The 23,710-nt window shown below is 41.6% G+C and overlaps 1 protein-coding gene and 2 long non-coding RNA genes across 5 annotated transcripts; 2 read left to right on the top strand and 1 right to left on the bottom strand.

The window, feature by feature from the left end:
• Positions 1 to 13,378: 13,378 nt before the first annotated feature.
• LOC149270149 (uncharacterized) lies at positions 13,379 to 14,947 on the bottom strand. Its single transcript, XM_089462766.1, has 2 exons — positions 14,638 to 14,947; positions 13,379 to 13,993 (listed from the first exon to the last, which is right to left on the bottom strand). The coding sequence occupies exons 1-2, from the start codon at positions 14,893 to 14,895 to the stop codon at positions 13,508 to 13,510; spliced, it is 744 nt and encodes a 247-aa protein (XP_089318892.1). The 5' UTR covers positions 14,896 to 14,947; the 3' UTR covers positions 13,379 to 13,507.
• Positions 14,948 to 15,382: 435 nt separating this feature from the next.
• LOC149270148 (uncharacterized) lies at positions 15,383 to 16,993 on the top strand. 2 transcript variants are annotated; one of them, XR_016268656.1, is made up of 4 exons: positions 15,383 to 16,417; positions 16,528 to 16,581; positions 16,678 to 16,752; positions 16,820 to 16,993. It is a non-coding gene; the product is annotated as an uncharacterized LOC149270148 (long non-coding RNA). The 2 variants fall into 2 exon arrangements; XR_016268655.1 differs by lacking the exon at positions 15,383 to 16,417 and having other exon boundaries at positions 16,424 to 16,581.
• A 1,158-nt stretch (positions 16,994 to 18,151) lies between these two features.
• On the top strand, positions 18,152 to 19,485 carry LOC149270147 (uncharacterized). 2 transcript variants are annotated; one of them, XR_016268652.1, is made up of 4 exons: positions 18,152 to 18,912; positions 19,024 to 19,077; positions 19,174 to 19,248; positions 19,316 to 19,485. It is a non-coding gene; the product is annotated as an uncharacterized LOC149270147 (long non-coding RNA). The 2 variants fall into 2 exon arrangements; XR_016268651.1 differs by lacking the exon at positions 18,152 to 18,912 and having other exon boundaries at positions 18,929 to 19,077.
• Positions 19,486 to 23,710: the final 4,225 nt, after the last annotated feature.

Here is a 23,710-nt window from a genome sequence, read left to right as displayed (position 1 = left end):
AGCTGGGCCCTGCACTAACAGTTTGCGGTCGTGACTGAGGGGGGGCTTGCTGTAAAAGATTTGGCATATTAGACATGTTTGGCATATTTGCTCGACTGCTCTGAGCAGCAGTAGTGGCAGCTGGCTTGGCTAAATTGCTAATGACTTTAGCTAGTTGCGTGGCACTTTCATTTTCGCGCTTCTTGCACGCTTCTTTATAAGAAGGGCAGCCTTTGTAGCTCGCGGCATGTGGGCCGGAGCAATTGGCACACTTTGCTGGAGTTTGGTCGCCTTTTTGCTTGCCACAGTCCGTGGAAGCATGATTGGCGCCGCACTTGACGCAGGCAAAGGGGCGACGGCAATAATTTTTAGTATGCCCAAATTTCTGGCATCTATGGCATTGAGCAACTTCGCTGGATTTGTACGGCTTCTCAATTTTGACGCGCTGATTGCCGATGGCAGTAATTTGCAGCAATTCTGCGTTGTTTGCGCTGGCGGCCAACTCAACCTCAAAGAGGTCAAGCGGCTCCTTAGAGAAGCGTGATTTAATGCCTCTTAAGAAGCGAACTTCGTGCCCTAATTTGGCCAACTGCTCACGGATATAGTGATCCGGAGTGGAGAAGTGCAGATGCCGAATAACAGCTCTATAGCCGCGCTCGCATTTTAATTGAAATGTGTAATTTTCAATTGCATTAGCATCGAGGTACTTTACCAATTTGCGGTGCGTGGCGACGTCCTTGCACTGGACACGAATGCCGTGGTTAGCAGCAGGCTTGGTGGAGTAATTGTCCTGGCCAATAGCGTCATCCAGGCGTATTAGCAGAGGCATAATATCCGTCACGTTGGCGATAAATAGCGGCGCTGGCTTTGCACTCGGTTGCGCATGGCTGGCTCCAGTTTTAGTGGCGGCGGCAGCAGCAGTAACGGCGGCAGCACTAATAGCAGCTGCAGCGGCAGCATTAGGTGGCATAACTTGCACTTTTGCGGCTGTGCAAGCTTTATTGGCGAGGCAAGTTGCCTCTTTTTTTATTATTCACCGTAGTCTTGACTTATGATATAAACTTTACATAGTCTGACTACTAATTGCCCGCCGGCCTCGCGCTCTGCGGTGTGCACGTCCGAACGCGCTCACGTACTCAACCTCATTACTCATTCGAGAGCAACATTTTGTGAGTGGGAGTCACAGCATCTTCAGGCACTTGTTGGTTGTTGGTGTTTTTGTAATTATTGGCCGCTATCTTGTCATCGGTAACTATCTTATTGACTAACATTAACAATTTGATCGTTACCGATAGTGATTACTTACAATTAACATATTCTTACATCACTATTACAACACATGTAAAACTTAACTCGTAATGACATTTGTGGTACAAAGACAATTACAATCAGTGACAATAAGTGAGAAATAAATTAACATTTAACATTTAACATAAAACATTAAACATTAATATTAATCTAACTTATTCTATTTGCAGGTACATTGGTGGCAGTCATCGTGGACATCCTTCTTCGTCGCTGGAATGGTCGCAGCTCGTCAGATAAGTAGCCCTCTTGTTGTCATCTAACGCTGATTATGGCTTGTGGTTCATTTATATTTCAGTGTGCGGCTGCATACGTTGTCATCAGTGGAATGCGTGCGTCCCGCGCAGCTCGTCGTCCGGATTGGCAGCCATTAAGCGTTAGTGCGTGGCCAGTGTGCATCCATGAGGCACTGGTGTTAATCACTGGCATGCGCCGGCTGGCGCATACCCTTTCCAACTATGTCAGAGGTAAGTGGAAATTTTGAATATTAATATTTTTCTTCTTTTTCTTTTCAGATTAGAGGACCCCCAATGGCATCGGCAATCAGGTAAGTATTTTAATGAAATATTTTTGGTAATTTTTATACCCTGAACCCATTTTCAATGGGAAATCAGGGTATAATGGTTTTGTTGAAATGTATGTAACAGGGAGAAGGAGGCGTGGCAGACCCCACAAAGTATATATATTCTTGATCAGGATGACGAGCTGAGTTGATTTGGCCCTGTCCGTCTGTCTGTCCGTCTGTCCGTCTGTCCGAATGTATGAACGCGTCGATTTCAGAAGATATAAGAGCTAGAGACTTCAAATTTTTTTTTTTTAAATGTCCGTAATTACAGCGCGCATATCAAGTTTATCATTAAAAATCGATAACTCATCCCGATCTTTTTTATCGATAAAAAACCTTATCGAAAACCAGTTATAAAATTATATCTTCTATACCTTTATTGCTAGAGTCTACAAATTTTTAATGTATGCTTATATGCAATTTATACAATTTCGGTTTTTGTGAAAATTTACCCCCCAGCCTTAAATTCACCCCCTCACCTTCACTTTTGTAAAAAGCGTATTTCAAATACTAGAGACTTGTGCTTTGGCAATTACATGCATATCCATGTTATAATCATAATCTAAAAGTTTTATGAAGATCGTACGTCCACAAAAAAAGTTATTAAACAATTAAGTTCTCATAGTAAGCGCTCACTGCCGCCCATGCGTGTTTATGCTTGTGTGTGTATATGTATGTAAATGTTTTTGTATGTGTGTGTATGTGTTTGTGTATGTGTGTGTGTATGTGTGTGTGTGTATGCGTGTGTGTGTGTCTGTATGCGTGTGTGTGTATGTATGCCTGTGTGTGCGTACGTGCGTGTGTGTGTGCGTGTTTCTTGTGTAAGCTGAAAGACGCGAAAAGTTATTGAAATATCTATTGCTCCAAGGGTTCAGGGGATCTCGTAGTCGAGCAGTCTCGACTAGAGCTTTCTTACTTGTTTTTTTTTTTTTTTTTCAGATTTGTGGACCCCCAATGGCAATCAGGTAAGTATATATGATTTTTTTTTTTTTTTTTTTTTTTTTTATTTATTGGCAGCATATTTATTATTTTTTCAGCTATTTTCTTTTCAGATTTAATTGTTTTTTATTTTTTATTTTTATTTTTATTTTTTTTTTTTTTTTAGCTATTTTTATCTTTTTTAGCATTTTATTGGCAACTAGTTATTATTTTTTAAGCCTTTTTAAGCATATTTTTTTAACTTTTTTCTTTATTTTCAGCCTTTTTTCTTATTTTTTCAGCTAATTTATTGACAGTCAGTTTGTTTTGGCTTGACATTGACATTGCATACAAATATGTATATTTTTGCATTTTATATGCAATTAGTGGCTCTTCCGTGTATTGGTGTTATCCCAAGGTGGCAGGTGAGTATTTACATATATGTTATATGTATTTTTTGCATTGTTTATTAATTTTCTTCGTTTTATTTCAGTTCGTCTGCGTTCTACTGGCGTCCATTGTGGTTAATTAGTCAATTGTCAAGTAATTTTGTACATATTTGATGTATGTAGTATTACTCGTCAATTGATGTGTTAGCTGTCAGTGAGTGGCGCAGGTCCGAATTGGCATCTTTGAAGATTTTTTTTAACACACATTAGTGATCTCCGCCTCTTCCCATTCTCGTACATGAACAGCTGACCTGCAGCTGCATGATGAGGGGAAGAGTACGGGGATACTCTTTATTTATTTAATACTTCACAATAGCATTTTTTTATAAATATAAATAGCGCCTATGAGATAATTAAAATCTAAAAAGGACTATATTTGTCGAAACTTTTCATTAAATGATTAAATTTAAATGGCCATAAGTGCACAAAAATAACAGTGCAGCTTAATGCTACAAAATACTAATAAAAAGAGCAAATTAAAGATAATTCAAAATAACAATAAAGTGCTTGAGTAGCTTACAATAGACTAATTAGATGAGTAAGATATAAGTTTAACAATAGTAATAGATGGCATTAATTAATATAATTCAATTTTTTCATTTATAAGCATCTACAAGATGCACAGAGAAAAATAGCCCCAAGTGGCCAATTGGAATAATAGAGAAAAGTCGAGACAAAGTCTGGTCATTTTCTCCAATACGGGCTTAAGCTAAAATTAGCTTTGATCTCTATGTGATCCAAATACGACCCTATAGGCAGCAAGTGGTGATGATGGTGGTAGTGGCCGCGGCATTGGCGCAATACCCTCGAAAACAGGTAGTCGTTGCGGCTGGTGGGCTGCTGTTTGTGCAGCTTCGTTGCGTTGCTGAGCCTCACGTCGGCGAAGGAATCGCTCCCTACTTTCAGCAATTTCGTCGGCTTCCCGTTGTAGTTGTCGCTGGGTGCGTAGAGCAATGTCATTGGCCAAATGCATGCTTACGAGACTCGTGTATCTTGCCAATGTTATCCGCTGTGGGATGAACGGGTCGTAGGCAATGTTTTTGGCCAAGTTGTTGCTATGGACCCGGAGTCGATCATAGTATTTGGCGCAGAGAGTGTTGAATATATCATCCGCAGATGAAACTTCCAAATCAGCTCTGATGCGCGCGTTCGAAACAAAGTACTGAGCACCAGAAATGGCTCTCAGAGCTTTGTTGTGTACGACTCGAATGCGGTTGAATTGCGCCTCAGATAGCAGAGCGCCCCAAACAGGCAGCGAGTATTGCCAAAGTGGAGCAACTAGCTGCCTATAAATAATGACTTTTGTTCTAAGCGTCAATTTGCTATCCTTGTTAATGAGCCAATCTATCTTTTTAAGCCTAGCCCTGACCCTAGTAACGACCGTAGTGACATGTTGTGAGAATCGTAGTTTTGTGTCTAGAGTAACGCCCAAATACGAATGTGAGGTGCCATTTTCAATAGTTTCGTTGCCAATACGAATAGCCTGATATGGCGCTATAACTCGAAGTGTATGCATGATATGCATAGTCTTGCTTGCATTAATTGTAATGCACCACTTGCTCGCCCATTCAGCCAATCTATCCATATAAGCTTGCTGCTGACTGAGCGCATCTGCTTGACGAAAGTCTGCCGAAAGAACGATGACGTCGTCAGCATAAGTGGCAATCAAAGTCCCTCGCGGATAAGCTGGCCTCGGTATATCGCTGGTGTACACATTGTACAAGATAGGCCCGAGCAAGCTACCTTGTGGCACACCAGCGTGAATTTGCTTAATACCTGAGCGACAGCCACCGTGACACTCAACAATAAAGTGCGATCTGCTAGATAGCAGCAGAGGATGCGGTAGAGAGCATCCGGCAATAGCATCTTGAGCTTATACTTCAAGCCTGTATGCCACACTCGATCAAAGGCTTCTTTGATATCCATGTACACAGCAGAGCAGTATTTATGGTCATCAAACGCTTTAATAATAATTGGGTGACTCGACCCAATTGCTGTTCAGCTGAGTGCGCTTTGCGGAATCCAAACTGGTGGCTGGGAATCGCATTTACAAGAGTATCTTGCTCCAGCATACGGCTCAAAATAAGATACTCGAGTATCTTTGAGAGGCCAGACAGCAGACTTATTGGCCTGTATGATGCGACGTGTTGCGTAGGCTTGCCAGGCTTATGCACCATCTTCACCATCGCTAACTTCCAGCAAGAGGGGAAATGACCCAGTCTAAAAGAGTTATTGCATATCAAGACGAGATACAGAATAGCCTTCATCGGCAGCGCTTTAATGGTGTGATTATCAATTTGATCCAATCCAGCCGCTTTTTTGTTCTCTAGCGTGCTGATGTGACTGATGACCTCAGCCGCAGTGACTGGCCGAAATGAGACTGAAGCAGTCAAAGATGGCTGGCTAACTTGAGCCTCGATCTCGGCCAGATCACTGGGCGGCGTAGTCACGATTGGCTGAAAACGCTGCTCAAGACTCGCAGCAAATGTTTCGGCCTTCTCGGCTGTTGTCTTGCACCAGACATTTTGCGCATTAGAGCCATTGCCACTGGAGGACTTCAACAGCGGTAGATTTGGAGCAGGCTGCCGCTTGATCTCGTTGGTCAGCCGCCAGAGCTTCTGCATACTATATCTATCAGTTGGATCGATAGATCTAAATAGCTCTTCCTCATACTTCTGCCTAGCATATATGAGCTCTTTGCGTATGCGATTCGACAGCCTGTTGCAGAGCATCTTAAGCATCGGATTGCGACTTTCGAGCGAGATAGCGCTTGACTTGCTTATGGGCCTCGATAAGTTGCAGAGTCTGTCTATCTACACGATAATCTAGTCCTCGTTATCTTGCGTGGGTTCTGTGCATTCGCATAGTTTGCAGCATCTTCAATGTTTTTTACAAAAATATTGACCGCATCATCAATATCGTCAGCACTGTTGATCTCAGTGTTGAGCAAGATTTTGTCGTTTAGATAGCTCTGAAATTTGTTGATGTTAGCGTTCAGATCAAGTAGATGGCCTTTTGCTCTGCTGGTGACAGGCTTCTCAACCAGCTGAACTTGCAACGGGAGATGATCAGAGCTAAGCTCGAAAGAGTCAGTGATGGTCAAGCAAATCTCGCCTGATACCTTTAAATAGCGCAAAGTCAATGGCAGACGGAGTTTGGCGTGAATTAAACGGAAAATGGGTGGGCGACCCAGTTGCCAGAATGTTGCAATTCACTTGTAGAATACTATTGACTAGCATTCGGCCACGGAGACAAGATCTGGCGTTGCCCCACCACTGACTTTTCGCATTCCAGTCACCACCGACTATAAAAGTGTCACCCAGAGAAGATAGCAGGTTGTTGAAATCTTGCCCAGACCAGATAACTTGCGGCGGGCAGTAGATTGAGACAATATTAATGTGACGGCCATTTTGCAGGCTGACTGAGACTTCGACAGATTGATGCGAGTCGTTAGATGTAAAGCGCATAGCATAATGGCATATCTGTTGTTTAATTATAAAGGCTGCACCTCCTCTGCGCCTGTTTGAGGGGTGATTTGCTAAATAAACAATATAACCATTAATAGCAATGCTATCGCTATCAGTCAGATGCGTCTCAGACACTAGCATTATGTCTACATCGTGCTTGACGAGATAAAGATTGAGCTCATTAAGCTTTTTCTTGACACCGGCAGCATTCCAAAAAGATATGTTCATGTTGTTGACACGTTGAGATACAGCAGGCTGCAGTGCAGCGCTGCGTCTACTGGCATTTGGGGAAGTGGATACATTGTTAGACATTTAAGCGCTCATTGGGACCAAATTGGGCCAACAGGCAGGCCGTGAGGGTGGTCATCATCTCAATGAGTTTGTCTATTTTAGCCTCTAATCTAAAGCTAACTTGCACTGGCATACTTGGCACATTCGCATTCATTGGCTGCTCGAAACGTTGAAAATGAACACCCCCACTAACAGGATGCGCACCCCCATCTATTGGTTGCGGATGCCTACGGCGCGTACTCAGACTACGGCTACGTTTTGGCTGCGGCGGCCGCTGCGCGCTTGCCTGCCTAGGCAAACGAACTTGTTGCTGTTGTTGTTGTTGCTGCTGTTGTTGTTGTTGCTGGCTAACTTTGGTGGCTTTTTGCCTAGACTGACGCTGTTTGCTGCTAATAGCTGCCGGTCCGACAGGCTGAGCAAATTGAAGGCCCGCCCGAAGAGCAGCCGAATAGCTGGGCCCTGCACTAACAGTTTGCGGTCGTGACTGAGGGGGGGCTTGCTGTAAAAGATTTGGCATATTAGACATGTTTGGCATATTTGCTCGACTGCTCTGAGCAGCAGTAGTGGCAGCTGGCTTGGCTAAATTGCTAATGACTTTAGCTAGTTGCGTGGCACTTTCATTTTCGCGCTTCTTGCACGCTTCTTTATAAGAAGGGCAGCCTTTGTAGCTCGCGGCATGTGGGCCGGAGCAATTGGCACACTTTGCTGGAGTTTGGTCGCCTTTTTGCTTGCCACAGTCCGTGGAAGCATGATTGGCGCCGCACTTGACGCAGGCAAAGGGGCGACGGCAATAATTTTTAGTATGCCCAAATTTCTGGCATCTATGGCATTGAGCAACTTCGCTGGATTTGTACGGCTTCTCAATTTTGACGCGCTGATTGCCGATGGCAGTAATTTGCAGCAATTCTGCGTTGTTTGCGCTGGCGGCCAACTCAACCTCAAAGAGGTCAAGCGGCTCCTTAGAGAAGCGTGATTTAATGCCTCTTAAGAAGCGAACTTCGTGCCCTAATTTGGCCAACTGCTCACGGATATAGTGATCCGGAGTGGAGAAGTGCAGATGCCGAATAACAGCTCTATAGCCGCGCTCGCATTTTAATTGAAATGTGTAATTTTCAATTGCATTAGCATCGAGGTACTTTACCAATTTGCGGTGCGTGGCGACGTCCTTGCACTGGACACGAATGCCGTGGTTAGCAGCAGGCTTGGTGGAGTAATTGTCCTGGCCAATAGCGTCATCCAGGCGTATTAGCAGAGGCATAATATCCGTCACGTTGGCGATAAATAGCGGCGCTGGCTTTGCACTCGGTTGCGCATGGCTGGCTCCAGTTGTAGTGGCGGCGGCAGCAGCAGTAACGGCGGCAGCACTAATAGCAGCTGCAGCGGCAGCATTAGGTGGCATAACTTGCACTTTTGCGGCTGTGCAAGCTTTATTGGCGAGGCAAGTTGCCTCTTTTTTTATTATTCACCGTAGTCTTGACTTATGATATAAACTTTACATAGTCTGACTACTAATTGCCCGCCGGCCTCGCGCTCTGCGGTGTGCACGTCCGAACGCGCTCACGTACTCAACCTCATTACTCATTCGAGAGCAACATTTTGTGAGTGGGAGTCACAGCATCTTCAGGCACTTGTTGGTTGTTGGTGTTTTTGTAATTATTGGCCGCTATCTTGTCATCGGTAACTATCTTATTGACTAACATTAACAATTTGATCGTTACCGATAGTGATTACTTACAATTAACATATTCTTACATCACTATTACAACACATGTAAAACTTAACTCGTAATGACATTTGTGGTACAAAGACAATTACAATCAGTGACAATAAGTGAGAAATAAATTAACATTTAACATTTAACATAAAACATTAAACATTAATATTAATCTAACTTATTCTATTTGCAGGTACATTGGTGGCAGTCATCGTGGACATCCTTCTTCGTCGCTGGAATGGTCGCAGCTCGTCAGATAAGTAGCCCTCTTGTTGTCATCTAACGCTGATTATGGCTTGTGGTTCATTTATATTTCAGTGTGCGGCTGCATACGTTGTCATCAGTGGAATGCGTGCGTCCCGCGCAGCTCGTCGTCCGGATTGGCAGCCATTAAGCGTTAGTGCGTGGCCAGTGTGCATCCATGAGGCACTGGTGTTAATCACTGGCATGCGCCGGCTGGCGCATACCCTTTCCAACTATGTCAGAGGTAAGTGGAAATTTTGAATATTAATATTTTTCTTCTTTTTCTTTTCAGATTAGAGGACCCCCAATGGCATCGGCAATCAGGTAAGTATTTTAATGAAATATTTTTGGTAATTTTTTTTTTTTTTTTTTTTTTCAGATTTGTGGACCCCCAATGGCAATCAGGTAAGTATATATTATTTTTTTTTTTTTTTTTTTTTTTTTTATTTATTGGCAGCATATTTATTATTTTTTCAGCTATTTTCTTTTCAGATTTAATTGTTTTTTATTTTTTTTATTTTTATTTTTATTTTTTTTTTTTTTTTTTAGCTATTTTATCTTTTTTAGCATGTTATTGGCAACTAGTTATTATTTTTTAAGCCTTTTTAAGCATATTTTTTTAACTTTTTTCTTATTTTCAGCCTTTTTTCTTATTTTTTCAGCTAATTTATTGACAGTCAGTTTGTTTTGGCTTGACATTGACATTGCATACAATATGTATATTTTTGCATTTTATATGCCAATTAGTGGCCTCTTCCGTGTATTGGTGTTATCCCAAGGTGGCAGGTGAGTATTTACATATATGTTATATGTATTTTTTGCATTGTTTATTAATTTTCTTCGTTTTATTTCAGTTCGTCTGCGTTCTACTGGCGTCCATTGTGGTTAATTAGTCAATTGTCAAGTAATTTTGTACATATTTGATGTATGTAGTATTACTCGTCAATTGATGTGTTAGCTGTCAGTGAGTGCGCAGGTCCGAATTGGCATCTTTGAAGATTTTTTTAACACACATTAGTGATCTCCGCCTCTTCCCATTCTCGTACATGAACAGCTGACCTGCAGCTGCATGATGAGGGGAAGAGTACGGGGATACTCTTTATTTATTTAATACTTCACAATAGCATTTTTTATAAATATAAATAGCGCCTATGAGATAATTAAAATCTAAAAAGGACTATATTTGTCGAAACTTTTCATTAAATGATTAAATTTAAATGGCCATAAGTGCACAAAAATAACAGTGCAGCTTAATGCTACAAAATACTAATAAAAAGAGCAAATTAAAGATAATTCAAAATAACAATAAAGTGCTTGAGTAGCTTACAATAGACTAATTAGATGAGTAAGATATAAGTTTAACAATAGTAATAGATGGCATTAATTAATATAATTCAATTTTTTCATTTATAAGCATCTACAAGATGCACAGAGAAAAATAGCCCCAAGTGGCCAATTGGAATAATAGAGAAAAGTCGAGACAAAGTCTGGTCATTTTCTCCAATACGGGCTTAAGCTAAAATTAGCTTTGATCTCTATGTGATCCAAATACGACCCTATAGGCAGCAAGTGGTGATGATGGTGGTAGTGGCCGCGGCATTGGCGCAATACCCTCGAAAACAGGTAGTCGTTGCGGCTGGTGGGCTGCTGTTTGTGCAGCTTCGTTGCGTTGCTGAGCCTCACGTCGGCGAAGGAATCGCTCCCTACTTTCAGCAATTTCGTCGGCTTCCCGTTGTAGTTGTCGCTGGGTGCGTAGAGCAATGTCATTGGCCAAATGCATGCTTACGAGACTCGTGTATCTTGCCAATGTTATCCGCTGTGGGATGAACGGGTCGTAGGCAATGTTTTTGGCCAAGTTGTTGCTATGGACCCGGAGTCGATCATAGTATTTGGCGCAGAGAGTGTTGAATATATCATCCGCAGATGAAACTTCCAAATCAGCTCTGATGCGCGCGTTCGAAACAAAGTACTGAGCACCAGAAATGGCTCTCAGAGCTTTGTTGTGTACGACTCGAATGCGGTTGAATTGCGCCTCAGATAGCAGAGCGCCCCAAACAGGCAGCGAGTATTGCCAAAGTGGAGCAACTAGCTGCCTATAAATAATGACTTTTGTTCTAAGCGTCAATTTGCTATCCTTGTTAATGAGCCAATCTATCTTTTTAAGCCTAGCCCTGACCCTAGTAACGACCGTAGTGACATGTTGTGAGAATCGTAGTTTTGTGTCTAGAGTAACGCCCAAATACGAATGTGAGGTGCCATTTTCAATAGTTTCGTTGCCAATACGAATAGCCTGATATGGCGCTATAACTCGAAGTGTATGCATGATATGCATAGTCTTGCTTGCATTAATTGTAATGCACCACTTGCTCGCCCATTCAGCCAATCTATCCATATAAGCTTGCTGCTGACTGAGCGCATCTGCTTGACGAAAGTCTGCCGAAAGAACGATGACGTCGTCAGCATAAGTGGCAATCAAAGTCCCTCGCGGATAAGCTGGCCTCGGTATATCGCTGGTGTACACATTGTACAAGATAGGCCCGAGCAAGCTACCTTGTGGCACACCAGCGTGAATTTGCTTAATACCTGAGCGACAGCCACCGTGACACTCAACAATAAACGTGCCGATCTACTAGATAGCAGCAGAGGATGCGGTAGAGAGCATCCGGCAATAGCATCTTGAGCTTATACTTCAAGCCTGTATGCCACACTCGATCAAAAGCTTCTTTGATATCCATGTACACAGCAGAGCAGTATTTATGGTCATCAAACGCTTTAATAATAATTGGGTGACTCGACCCAATTGCTGTTCAGCTGAGTGCGCTTTGCGGAATCCAAACTGGTGGCTGGGAATCGCATTTACAAGAGTATCTTGCTCCAGCATACGGCTCAAAATAAGATACTCGAGTATCTTTGAGAGGCCAGACAGCAGACTTATTGGCCTGTATGATGCGACGTGTTGCGTAGGCTTGCCAGGCTTATGCACCATCTTCACCATCGCTAACTTCCAGCAAGAGGGGAAATGACCCAGTCTAAAAGAGTTATTGCATATCAAGACGAGATACAGAATAGCCTTCATCGGCAGCGCTTTAATGGTGTGATTATCAATTTGATCCAATCCAGCCGCTTTTTTGTTCTCTAGCGTGCTGATGTGACTGATGACCTCAGCCGCAGTGACTGGCCGAAATGAGACTGAAGCAGTCAAAGATGGCTGGCTAACTTGAGCCTCGATCTCGGCCAGATCACTGGGCGGCGTAGTCACGATTGGCTGAAAACGCTGCTCAAGACTCGCAGCAAATGTTTCGGCCTTCTCGGCTGTTGTCTTGCACCAGACATTTTGCGCATTAGAGCCATTGCCACTGGAGGACTTCAACAGCGGTAGATTTGGAGCAGGCTGCCGCTTGATCTCGTTGGTCAGCCGCCAGAGCTTCTGCATACTATATCTATCAGTTGGATCGATAGATCTAAATAGCTCTTCCTCATACTTCTGCCTAGCATATATGAGCTCTTTGCGTATGCGATTCGACAGCCTGTTGCAGAGCATCTTAAGCATCGGATTGCGATTTCGAGCGAGATAGCGCTTGACTTGCTTATGGGCCTCGATAAGTTGCAGAGTCTGTCTATCTACACGAAATCTAGTCCTCGTTATCTTGCGTGGGTTCTGTGCATTCGCATAGTTTGCAGCATCTTCAATGTTTTTTACAAAAATATTGACCGCATCATCAATATCGTCAGCACTGTTGATCTCAGTGTTGAGCAAGATTTTGTCGTTTAGATAGCTCTGAAATTTGTTGATGTTAGCGTTCAGATCAAGTAGATGGCCTTTTGCTCTGCTGGTGACAGGCTTCTCAACCAGCTGAACTTGCAACGGGAGATGATCAGAGCTAAGCTCGAAAGAGTCAGTGATGGCAAGCAAATCTCGCCTGATACCTTTAAATAGCGCAAAGTCAATGGCAGACGGAGTTTGGCGTGAATTAAACGGAAAATGGGTGGGCGACCCAGTTGCCAGAATGTTGCAATTCACTTGTAGAATACTATTGACTAGCATTCGGCCACGGAGACAAGATCTGGCGTTGCCCCACCACTGACTTTTCGCATTCCAGTCACCACCGACTATAAAAGTGTCACCCAGAGAAGATAGCAGGTTGTTGAAATCTTGCCCAGACCAGATAACTTGCGGCGGGCAGTAGATTGAGACAATATTAATGTGACGGCCATTTTGCAGGCTGACTGAGACTTCGACAGATTGATGCGAGTCGTTAGATGTAAAGCGCATAGCATAATGGCATATCTGTTGTTTAATTATAAAGGCTGCACCTCCTCTGCGCCTGTTTGAGGGGTGATTTGCTAAATAAACAATATAACCATTAATAGCAATGCTATCGCTATCAGTCAGATGCGTCTCAGACACTAGCATTATGTCTACATCGTGCTTGACGAGATAAGATTGAGCTCATTAAGCTTTTTCTTGACACCGGCAGCATTCCAAAAAGATATGTTCATGTTGTTGACACGTTGAGATACAGCAGGCTGCAGTGCAGCGCTGCGTCTACTGGCATTTGGGGAAGTGGATACATTGTTAGACATTTAAGCGCTCATTGGGACCAAATTGGGCCAACAGGCAGGCCGTGAGGGTGGTCATCATCTCAATGAGTTTGTCTATTTTAGCCTCTAATCTAAAGCTAACTTGCACTGGCATACTTGGCACATTCGCATTCATTGGCTGCTCGAAACGTTGAAAATGAACACCCCCACTAACAGGATGCGCACCCCCATCTATTGGTTGCGGATGCCTACGGCGCGTACTCAGACTACGGCTACGTTTTGGCTGCGGCGGCCGCTGCGCGCTTGCCTGCCTAGGCAAACGAACTTGTTGCTGTTGTTGTTGTTGCTGCTGTTGTTGTTGTTGCTGGCTAACTTTGGTGGCTTTTTGCCTAGACTGACGCTGTTTGCTGCTAATAGCTGCCGGTCCGACAGGCTGAGCAAATTGAAGGCCCGCCCGAAGAGCAGCCGAATAGCTGGGCCCTGCACTAACAGTTTGCGGTCGTGACTGAGGGGGGGCTTGCTGTAAAAGATTTGGCATATTAGACATGTTTGGCATATTTGCTCGACTGCTCTGAGCAGCAGTAGTGGCAGCTGGCTTGGCTAAATTGCTAATGACTTTAGCTAGTTGCGTGGCACTTTCATTTTCGCGCTTCTTGCACGCTTCTTTATAAGAAGGGCAGCCTTTGTAGCTCGCGGCATGTGGGCCGGAGCAATTGGCACACTTTGCTGGAGTTTGGTCGCCTTTTTGCTTGCCACAGTCCGTGGAAGCATGATTGGCGCCGCACTTGACGCAGGCAAAGGGGCGACGGCAATAATTTTTAGTATGCCCAAATTTCTGGCATCCTATGGCATTGAGCAACTTCGCTGGATTTGTACGGCCTTCTCAATTTTGACGCGCTGATTGCCGATGGCAGTAATTTGCAGCAATTCTGCGTTGTTTGCGCTGGCGGCCAACTCAACCTCAAAGAGGTCAAGCGGCTCCTTAGAGAAGCGTGATTTAATGCCTCTTAAGAAGCGAACTTCGTGCCCTAATTTGGCCAACTGCTCACGGATATAGTGATCCGGAGTGGAGAAGTGCAGATGCCGAATAACAGCTCTATAGCCGCGCTCGCATTTTAATTGAAATGTGTAATTTTCAATTGCATTAGCATCGAGGTACTTTACCAATTTGCGGTGCGTGGCGACGTCCTTGCACTGGACACGAATGCCGTGGTTAGCAGCAGGCTTGGTGGAGTAATTGTCCTGGCCAATAGCGTCATCCAGGCGTATTAGCAGAGGCATAATATCCGTCACGTTGGCGATAAATAGCGGCGCTGGCTTTGCACTCGGTTGCGCATGGCTGGCTCCAGTTGTAGTGGCGGCGGCAGCAGCAGTAACGGCGGCAGCACTAATAGCAGCTGCAGCGGCAGCATTAGGTGGCATAACTTGCACTTTTGCGGCTGTGCAAGCTTTATTGGCGAGGCAAGTTGCCTCTCTTTTTATTATTCACCGTAGTCTTGACTTATGATATAAACTTTACATAGTCTGACTACTAATTGCCCGCCGGCCTCGCGCTCTGCGGTGTGCACGTCCGAACGCGCTCACGTACTCAACCTCATTACTCATTCGAGAGCAACATTTTGTGAGTGGGAGTCACAGCATCTTCAGGCACTTGTTGGTTGTTGGTGTTTTTGTAATTATTGGCCGCTATCTTGTCATCGGTAACTATCTTATTGACTAACATTAACAATTTGATCGTTACCGATAGTGATTACTTACAATTAACATATTCTTACATCACTATTACAACACATGTAAAACTTAACTCGTAATGACATTTGTGGTACAAAGACAATTACAATCAGTGACAATAAGTGAGAAATAAATTAACATTTAACATTTAACATAAACATTAAACATTAATATTAATCTAACTTATTCTATTTGCAGGTACATTGGTGGCAGTCATCGTGGACATCCTTCTTCGTCGCTGGAATGGTCGCAGCTCGTCAGATAAGTAGCCCTCTTGTTGTCATCTAACGCTGATTATGGCTTGTGGTTCATTTATATTTCAGTGTGCGGCTGCATACGTTGTCATCAGTGGAATGCGTGCGTCCCGCGCAGCTCGTCGTCCGGATTGGCAGCCATTAAGCGTTAGTGCGTGGCCAGTGTGCATCCATGAGGCACTGGTGTTTCTGTTCGTATGTCTAAAAAGAACACACATTAGTGATCTCCGCCTCTTCCCATTCTCGTACATGAACAGCTGACCTGCAGCTGCATGATGAGGGGAAGAGTACGGGGATACTCTTTATTTATTTAATACTTCACAATAGCATTTTTATATAAATATAAATAGCGCCTATGAGATAATTAAAATCTAAAAAGGACTATATTTGTCGAAACTTTTCATTAAATGAATAAATTTAAATGGCCATAAGTGCACAAAAATAACAGTGCAGCTTAATGTTACAAAATACTAATAAAAGAGCAAATTAAAGATAATTCAAAATAACAATAAAGTGCTTGAGTAGCTTACAATAGACTAATTAGATGAGTAAGATATAAGTTTAACAATAGTAATAGATGGCATTAATTAATATAATTCAATTTTTTCATTTATAAGCATCTACAAGATGCACAGAGAAAAATAGCCCGAAGTGGCCAATTGGAATAATAGAGAAAAGTCGAGACAAAGTCTGGTCATTTTCTCCAATGCGGGCTTAAGCTAAAATTAGCTTAAATTACAAAAAGTAAATGATAATTAATATAGATAATTAATTAAAAATAGTTTAACAATTCATTTTAGCAGTTTTGATTTCATTAACATTCATTCGATATATCGCAAGTGCAATTGAGTAAGTGACGATGCACCCCTGGCGTTGTGCCTATCGGGGTGCATAATCAAAACAAAACAAAAACAGCTGATTGAAAATTGCATTAAATGCAAATTTTATGCTGCTAATTGGTAAGTTTAAATAATAACAAGTAAATAATTGAAATTAATGATATTAATAATTAATATTAATTAATTATTATCTTTTTATATATATGTGGCTGCTGTAATACGGAATACAGACGGGCGCAATACTGAATATAGCAGGATTGCATTAATTGCAAGCTGACTAGCAGGTGAGTTTTGCAATATAAAAAATTAACAATTGAAAAAGTGATATTAATAAAGTTAACCATTAATATTAATTAATTATTATCTTTATATATAAACAGCTGCTACCATACAAAGTGCAGAGGGGCGCAAAGCTGGAAATAGCCGAATTTCATTAATTGCGAGCTGATTAGCAGGTAAGTGAATTTTGCAGAAGTTAATAAAAACATTAAAAGATTATTAATGTTGATTTTTTCTTTGCAGAGCACATCAACTACGGCAAGGAGACTTAGCCAAGTGGGCTGCACAGCCAATAGGGCGTATATTTAAGTTAGTTTTTAGTTAATTACAAAATGTGCATTTAAGGCGCAAGCGCCGTCACATATGTTCCGTGCACATATATATGTATGTGCCGAAAATAAAATTTTGAAATTGTAACTGAGTGTTTAATTTGTGTTTAAATAGTGTAATTACTTAACTCTGATCCCTATGTGATCCAAATACGACCCTATAGGCAGCAAGTGGTGATGGTGGTGGTAGTGGCCGCGGCATTGGCGCAATACCCTCGAAAACAGGTAGTCGTTGCGGCTGGTGGGCTGCTGTTTGTGCAGCTTCGTTGCGTTGCTGAGCCTCCCGTCGGCGAAGGAATCGCTCCCTACTTTCAGCAATTTCATCGGCTTCCCGTTGTAGTTGTCGCTGGGTGCGTAGAGCAATGTCATTGGCTAAATGCATGCTTACGAGACTCGTGTATCTTGCCAATGTTATCCGCTGTGGGATGAACGGGTCGTAGGCAATGTTTTTGGCCAAGTTGTTGGTATGGACCCGGAGTCGATCATAGTATTTGGCGCAGAGATTGTTGAATATATCATCCGCAGATAAAACTTCTAGATCAGCTCTGATGCGCGCGTTCGAAACAAAGTACTGAGCACCAGAAATGGCTCTCAGAGCTTTGTTGTGTACGACTCGAATGCGGCTGAATTGCGCCTCAGATAGCAAAGCACCCCATACAGGCAGCGAGTATTGCCAAAGTGGAGCAACTAGCTGCTTGTATATGATGACTTTAGTCCTTAGAGTCAATTTACTGTCTTTATTGATGAGCCAATCTATCTTTTTAAGCCTAGCCCTGACCCTAGTAACGACCGTAGTGACATGTTGTGAGAATCGTAGTTTTGTGTCTAGAGTAACGCCCAAATACGAATGTGAGGTGCCATTTTCAATAGTTTCGTTGCCAATACGAATAGCCTGATATGGCGCTATAACTCGAAGCGTATGCATGATATGCATAGTCTTGTTTGCATTAATCGTAATGCACCACTTGCTCGCCCATTCAGCCAATCTATCCATGTAAGCTTGCTGCTGATTAAGCGCATCTGCTTGACGAAAGTCTGCCGAAAGAACGATGACGTCGTCAGCATAAGTAGCTATAAGAATCCCACGCAGACAAGTTGGCCTTGGCATATCGCTGGTGTATATATTATACAATATTGGCCCGAGCAAACTACCTTGTGGCACACCAGCGTGAATCTGTTTGATACCTGAGCGACAGCCACCGTGGCACTCAACAATGAAAGTGCGATCTTTTTTTTTCTGTTCGTATGTCTATGAAGAACACACATTAATGATCTCCGCCTCTTCCCATTCTCGTACATGAACAGCTGACCTGCAGCTGCATGATGAGGGGAAGAGTACGGGGATAGTCTTTATTTATTTAATACTTCACAATAGCATTTTATGTAAATATAAATAGCGCCTATGAGATAATTAAAATCTAAAAAGGACAATATTTGTCGAAACTTATCATATAATGATTCAATTTAAATAGCCATAAGTGCACAAAAATAACAGTGCAGCTTAATTTTACAAAATACTTATATAAGAGCAATTTAAAGATAATACAAATTAACAATAAAGTGCTTGAGTAACTGATTAACGACTAAATAGATAATTAAGATTTAAGTTTAACAATAGTAATAGATGGCATTAATTAATATAATTCAATTATTTCATTAATAAGCATCTACAAGATGCACAGAGAAAATAGCCCAAAGTGGCCAATTGGAATAATAGAGAAAAGTCGAGACAAAGTCTGGTCATTTTCTCAAATATGGGCTTAAGCTAAAATTAACTTAAATTACAAAAAGTTTATGACAATTAATATAGATAATTAAATAGAAATAGTTTAACAATTCATTTTAGCAGTTTTGATTTAATTAATTTTCGTTCGATGTATCGCAAATGCAATTTGGAAAGTGACGATGCACCCCTGGCTTTGTGCCTATCGGAGTGCATAATCAAAACAAAAACAAAAAACAGCTGATTGAAAATTGCATTAAATGCAAATTTTATGCTGCTAATTGGTAAGTTTAAATATTAACAAATAATTAATTGAAATTAATTATATGAATAATTAATATTAATTAATTATCATATTTTTTTTATAAATGTGGCTGCTATTATACGAAATACAGACGGGCGCAATACTGTAGACAGCGGAATTGCATTAAGTGCAAGCTGACTAGCAGGTGAGTTTTGCAAAATAAAAATTAGAAATTGTAAACGTGATATTAATAAAGATGATAATTAATATTAATTGATTATTATCTTTATATAAAAAATAGCTGCTACCATACAAAGTGCAGAGGGGCGCAAAGCTGGAAATAGCCGAACTTCATTAATTGCAAGTTGACTAGCAGGTAAGTGAATTTTGCAGAAGTTAATAAAAACATTCAAAGATTATTAATGTTGATTTTTTCTTTGCAGAATACATGAAGTACAGCAAGGAGACTTAGCCATATGGGCTGCATAGCCAATAGGGCGCGTATTTAAGTTAGTTTTAAGTAGGCTTAAAATGTGCATTTTAGGCGCAAGCGCCGTCGCATATGTTCGCTGCACATATATATGTGCCGAAAATAAAATTTTTGAATTGTCAATTAGTGTTAATACTTAACTTAGATCTCTATGTGATCCAAATACGACCCTATAGGCAGCAAGTGGTGATGGTGGTGGTAGTGGCCGCGGCATTGGCGCAATACCCTCGAAAACAGGTAGTCGTTGCGGCTGGTGGGCTGCTGCTTGTGCGGCTTCGTTGCGTTGCTGGGCCTCCCGTCGGCGAAGGAATCGTTCTCTGCTTTCAGCTATTTCGTCGGCTTCTCTTTGCAGTTGCCGCTGAGTGCGTAATGCAATATCGTTGGCTAAATGCGTGTTAACGAGACTCGTGTATCTAGCCAAAGTTATCCGCTGTGGGATAAACGGGTCATAGGCTATGTTTTTGGCCAGATTGTTGCTATGAGCGCGAAGTCTGTCGTAGTATTTAGCGCAAAGATTATTGAGTATCTCATCTGCAGACAAGACGTCCAGTTCAGTTCTGATGCGAGTGTTCGAGATGAAGTACTGAGCACCAGAAATGGCTCTCAGAGCTTTATTGTGAACGACTCGAATGCGGCTGAATTGCGCCTCAGATAACAGAGCGCCCCATACAGGCAGCGAGTATTGCCAAAGTGGAGCAACTAGCTGCTTGTATATGATGACTTTAGTCCTTAGAGTCAATTTACTGTCTTTATTGATGAGCCAATCTATCTTTTTAAGCCTAGCCCTAACCCTAGTAACGACCGTAGTGACATGTTGTGAGAAGCGCAGTTTCGTATCTAGAGTAACACCCAAATATGAATGAGAAGTGCCATTTTCAATGGTTTCGTTGCCAATGCGAATAGCCTGATATGGCGCTATAACTCTTAGCGTATGCATGATATGCATAGTCTTGTTTGCATTAATTGTAATGCACCACTTGCTCGCCCATTCAGCCAAACTATCCATATACGCCTGCTGCTGACTGAGCGCGACTGCTTGACGAGAGTCAGCCGAAAGAACGATGACGTCGTCAGCATAAGTGGCAATCAAAGTCCCTCGCGGATAAGCTGGCCTCGGTATATCGCTGGTGTACACATTGTACAAGATAGGCCCGAGCAAGCTACCTTGTGGCACACCAGCGTGAATTTGCTTAATACCTGAGCGACAGCCACCGTGACACTCAATAATAAAAGTGCGATCTGTTAGATAGCAGCAGAGGATGCGGTAGAGAGCATCCGGCAATAGCATCTTGAGCTTATACTTCAAGCCTGTATGCCACACTCGATCAAAGGCTTCTTTGATATCCATGTACACAGCAGAGCAGTATTTATGGTCATCAAACGCTTTAATAATAAATTTTTCTGTTCGTATGTCTATGAAGAACACACATTAATGATCTCCGCCTCTTCCCATTCTCGTACATGAACAGCTGACCTGCAGCTGCATGATGAGGGGAAGAGTACGGGGATACTCTTTATTTATTTAATACTTCACAATAGCATTTTTTTATAAATATAAATAGCGCCTATGAGATAACTAAAATCTAAAAAGGACTATATTTGTCGAAACTTTTCATTAAATGATTAAATTTAAATGGCCATAAGTGCACAAAAATAACAGTGCAGCTTAATGTTACAAAATACTAATATAAAGAGCAAATTAAAGATAATTCAAAATAACAATAAAGTGCTTGAGTAGCTTACAATAGACTAATTAGATGAGTAAGATAAAAGTTTTACAATAGTAATAGATAGCATTAATTAATATAATTCAATTTTTTCATTTATAAGCATCTACAAGATGCACAGAGAAAAATAGCCCCAAGTGGCCAATTGGAATAATAGAGAAAAGTCGAGACAAAGTCTGGTCATTTTCTCCAATACGGGCTTAAGCTAAAATTAGCTTTGATCTCTATGTGATCCAAATACGACCCTATAGGCAGCAAGTGGTGATGGTGGTGGTAGTGGCCGCGGCATTGGCGCAATACCCTCGAAAACAGGTAGTCGTTGCGGCTGGTGGGCTGCTGTTTGTGCAGCTTCGTTGCGTTGCTGAGCCTCACGTCGGCGAAGGAATCGCTCCCTACTTTCAGCAATTTCGTCGGCTTCCCGTTGTAGTTGTCGCTGGGTGCGTAGAGCAATGTCATTGGCCAAATGCATGCTTACGAGACTCGTGTATCTTGCCAATGTTATCCGCTGTGGGATGAACGGGTCGTAGGCAATGTTTTTGGCCAAGTTGTTGGTATGGACCCGGAGTCGATCATAGTATTTGGCGCATTTTCTGTTCGTATGTCTATGAAGAACACACATTAATGATCTCCGCCTCTTCCCATTCTCGTACATGAACAGCTGACCTGCAGCTGCATGAAGAGGGGAAGAGTACGGGGATAGTCTTTATTTATTTAATACTTCACAATAGCATTTTATGTAAATATAAATAGCGCCTATGAGATAATTAAAATCTAAAAAGGACAATATTTGTCGAAACTTATCATATAATGATTCAATTTAAATAGCCATAAGTGCACAAAAATAACAGTGCAGCTTAATTTTACAAAATACTTATATAAGAGCAATTTAAAGATAATACAAATTAACAATAAAGTGCTTGAGTAACTGATTAACGACTAAATAGATAAGTAAGATTTAAGTTTAACAATAGTAATAGATGGCATTAATTAATATAATTCAATTATTTCATTATAAGCATCTACAAGATGCACAGAGAAAATAGCCCAAAGTGGCCAATTGGAATAATAGAGAAAAGTCGAGACAAAGTCTGGTCATTTTCTCAAATATGGGCTTAAGCTAAAATTAACTTAAATTACAAAAAGTTTATGACAATTAATATAGATAATTAAATAGAAATAGTTTAACAATTCATTTTAGCAGTTTTGATTTAATTAATTTTCGTTCGATGTATCGCAAATGCAATTTGGAAAGTGACGATGCACCCCTGGCTTTGTGCCTATCGGAGTGCATAATCAAAACAAACAAAAACAGCTGATTGAAAATTGCATTAAATGCAAATTTTATGCTGCTAATTGGTAAGTTTAAATATTAACAAATAATTAATTGAAATTAATTATATGAATAATTAATATTAATTAATTATCATATTTTTATATAAATGTGGCTGCTATTATACGAAATACAGACGGGCGCAATACTGTAGACAGCGGAATTGCATTAAGTGCAAGCTGACTAGCAGGTGAGTTTTGCAAAATAAAAATTAGAAATTGTAAACGTGATATTAATAAAGATGATAATTAATATTAATTGATTATTATCTTTATATAAAAAATAGCTGCTACCATACAAAGTGCAGAGGGGCGCAAAGCTGGAAATAGCCGAACTTCATTAATTGCAAGTTGACTAGCAGGTAAGTGAATTTTGCAGAAGTGAATAAAAACATTCAAAGATTATTAATGTTGATTTTTTCTTTGCAGAATACATGAAGTACAGCAAGGAGACTTAGCCATATGGGCTGCATAGCCAATAGGGCGCGTATTTAAGTTAGTTTTAAGTAGGCTTAAAATGTGCATTTTAGGCGCAAGCGCCATCGCATATGTTCGCTGCACATATATATGTGCCGAAAATAAAATTTTTGAATTGTCAATTAGTGTTAATACTTAACTTAGATCTCTATGTGATCCAAATACGACCCTATAGGCAGCAAGTGGTGATGGTGGTGGTAGTGGCCGCGGCATTGGCGCAATACCCTCGAAAACAGGTAGTCGTTGCGGCTGGTGGGCTGCTGCTTGTGCGGCTTCGTTGCGTTGCTGGGCCTCCCGTCGGCGAAGGAATCGTTCTCTGCTTTCAGCTATTTCGTCGGCTTCTCTTTGCAGTTGCCGCTGAGTGCGTAATGCAATATCGTTGGCTAAATGCGTGTTAACGAGACTCGTGTATCTAGCCAAAGTTATCCGCTGTGGGATAAACGGGTCATAGGCTATGTTTTTGGCCAGATTGTTGCTATGAGCGCGAAGTCTGTCGTAGTATTTAGCGCAAAGATTATTGAGTATCTCATCTGCAGACAAGACGTCCAGTTCAGTTCTGATGCGAGTGTTCGAGATGAAGTACTGAGCACCAGAAATGGCTCTCAGAGCTTTATTGTGAACGACTCGAATGCGGCTGAATTGCGCCTCAGATAGCAGAGCGCCCCATACAGGCAGCGAGTATTGCCAAAGTGGAGCAACTAGCTGCTTGTATATGATGACTTTAGTCCTTAGACTCAATTTACTGTCTTTATTGATGAGCCAATCTATCTTTTTAAGCCTAGCCCTAACCCTAGTAACGACCGTAGTGACATGTT

Source organism: Drosophila arizonae, chromosome 2, assembly GCF_054131065.1.
Source record: "Drosophila arizonae isolate 15081-1271.41 chromosome 2, UAZ_ARI_1.0, whole genome shotgun sequence".
Lineage (NCBI taxonomy): Eukaryota > Metazoa > Arthropoda > Insecta > Diptera > Drosophilidae > Drosophila > Drosophila arizonae.
The sequence above is the reverse complement of the archived record's forward strand: the minus strand, read 5'-3'. Positions and strand labels throughout refer to the sequence as shown.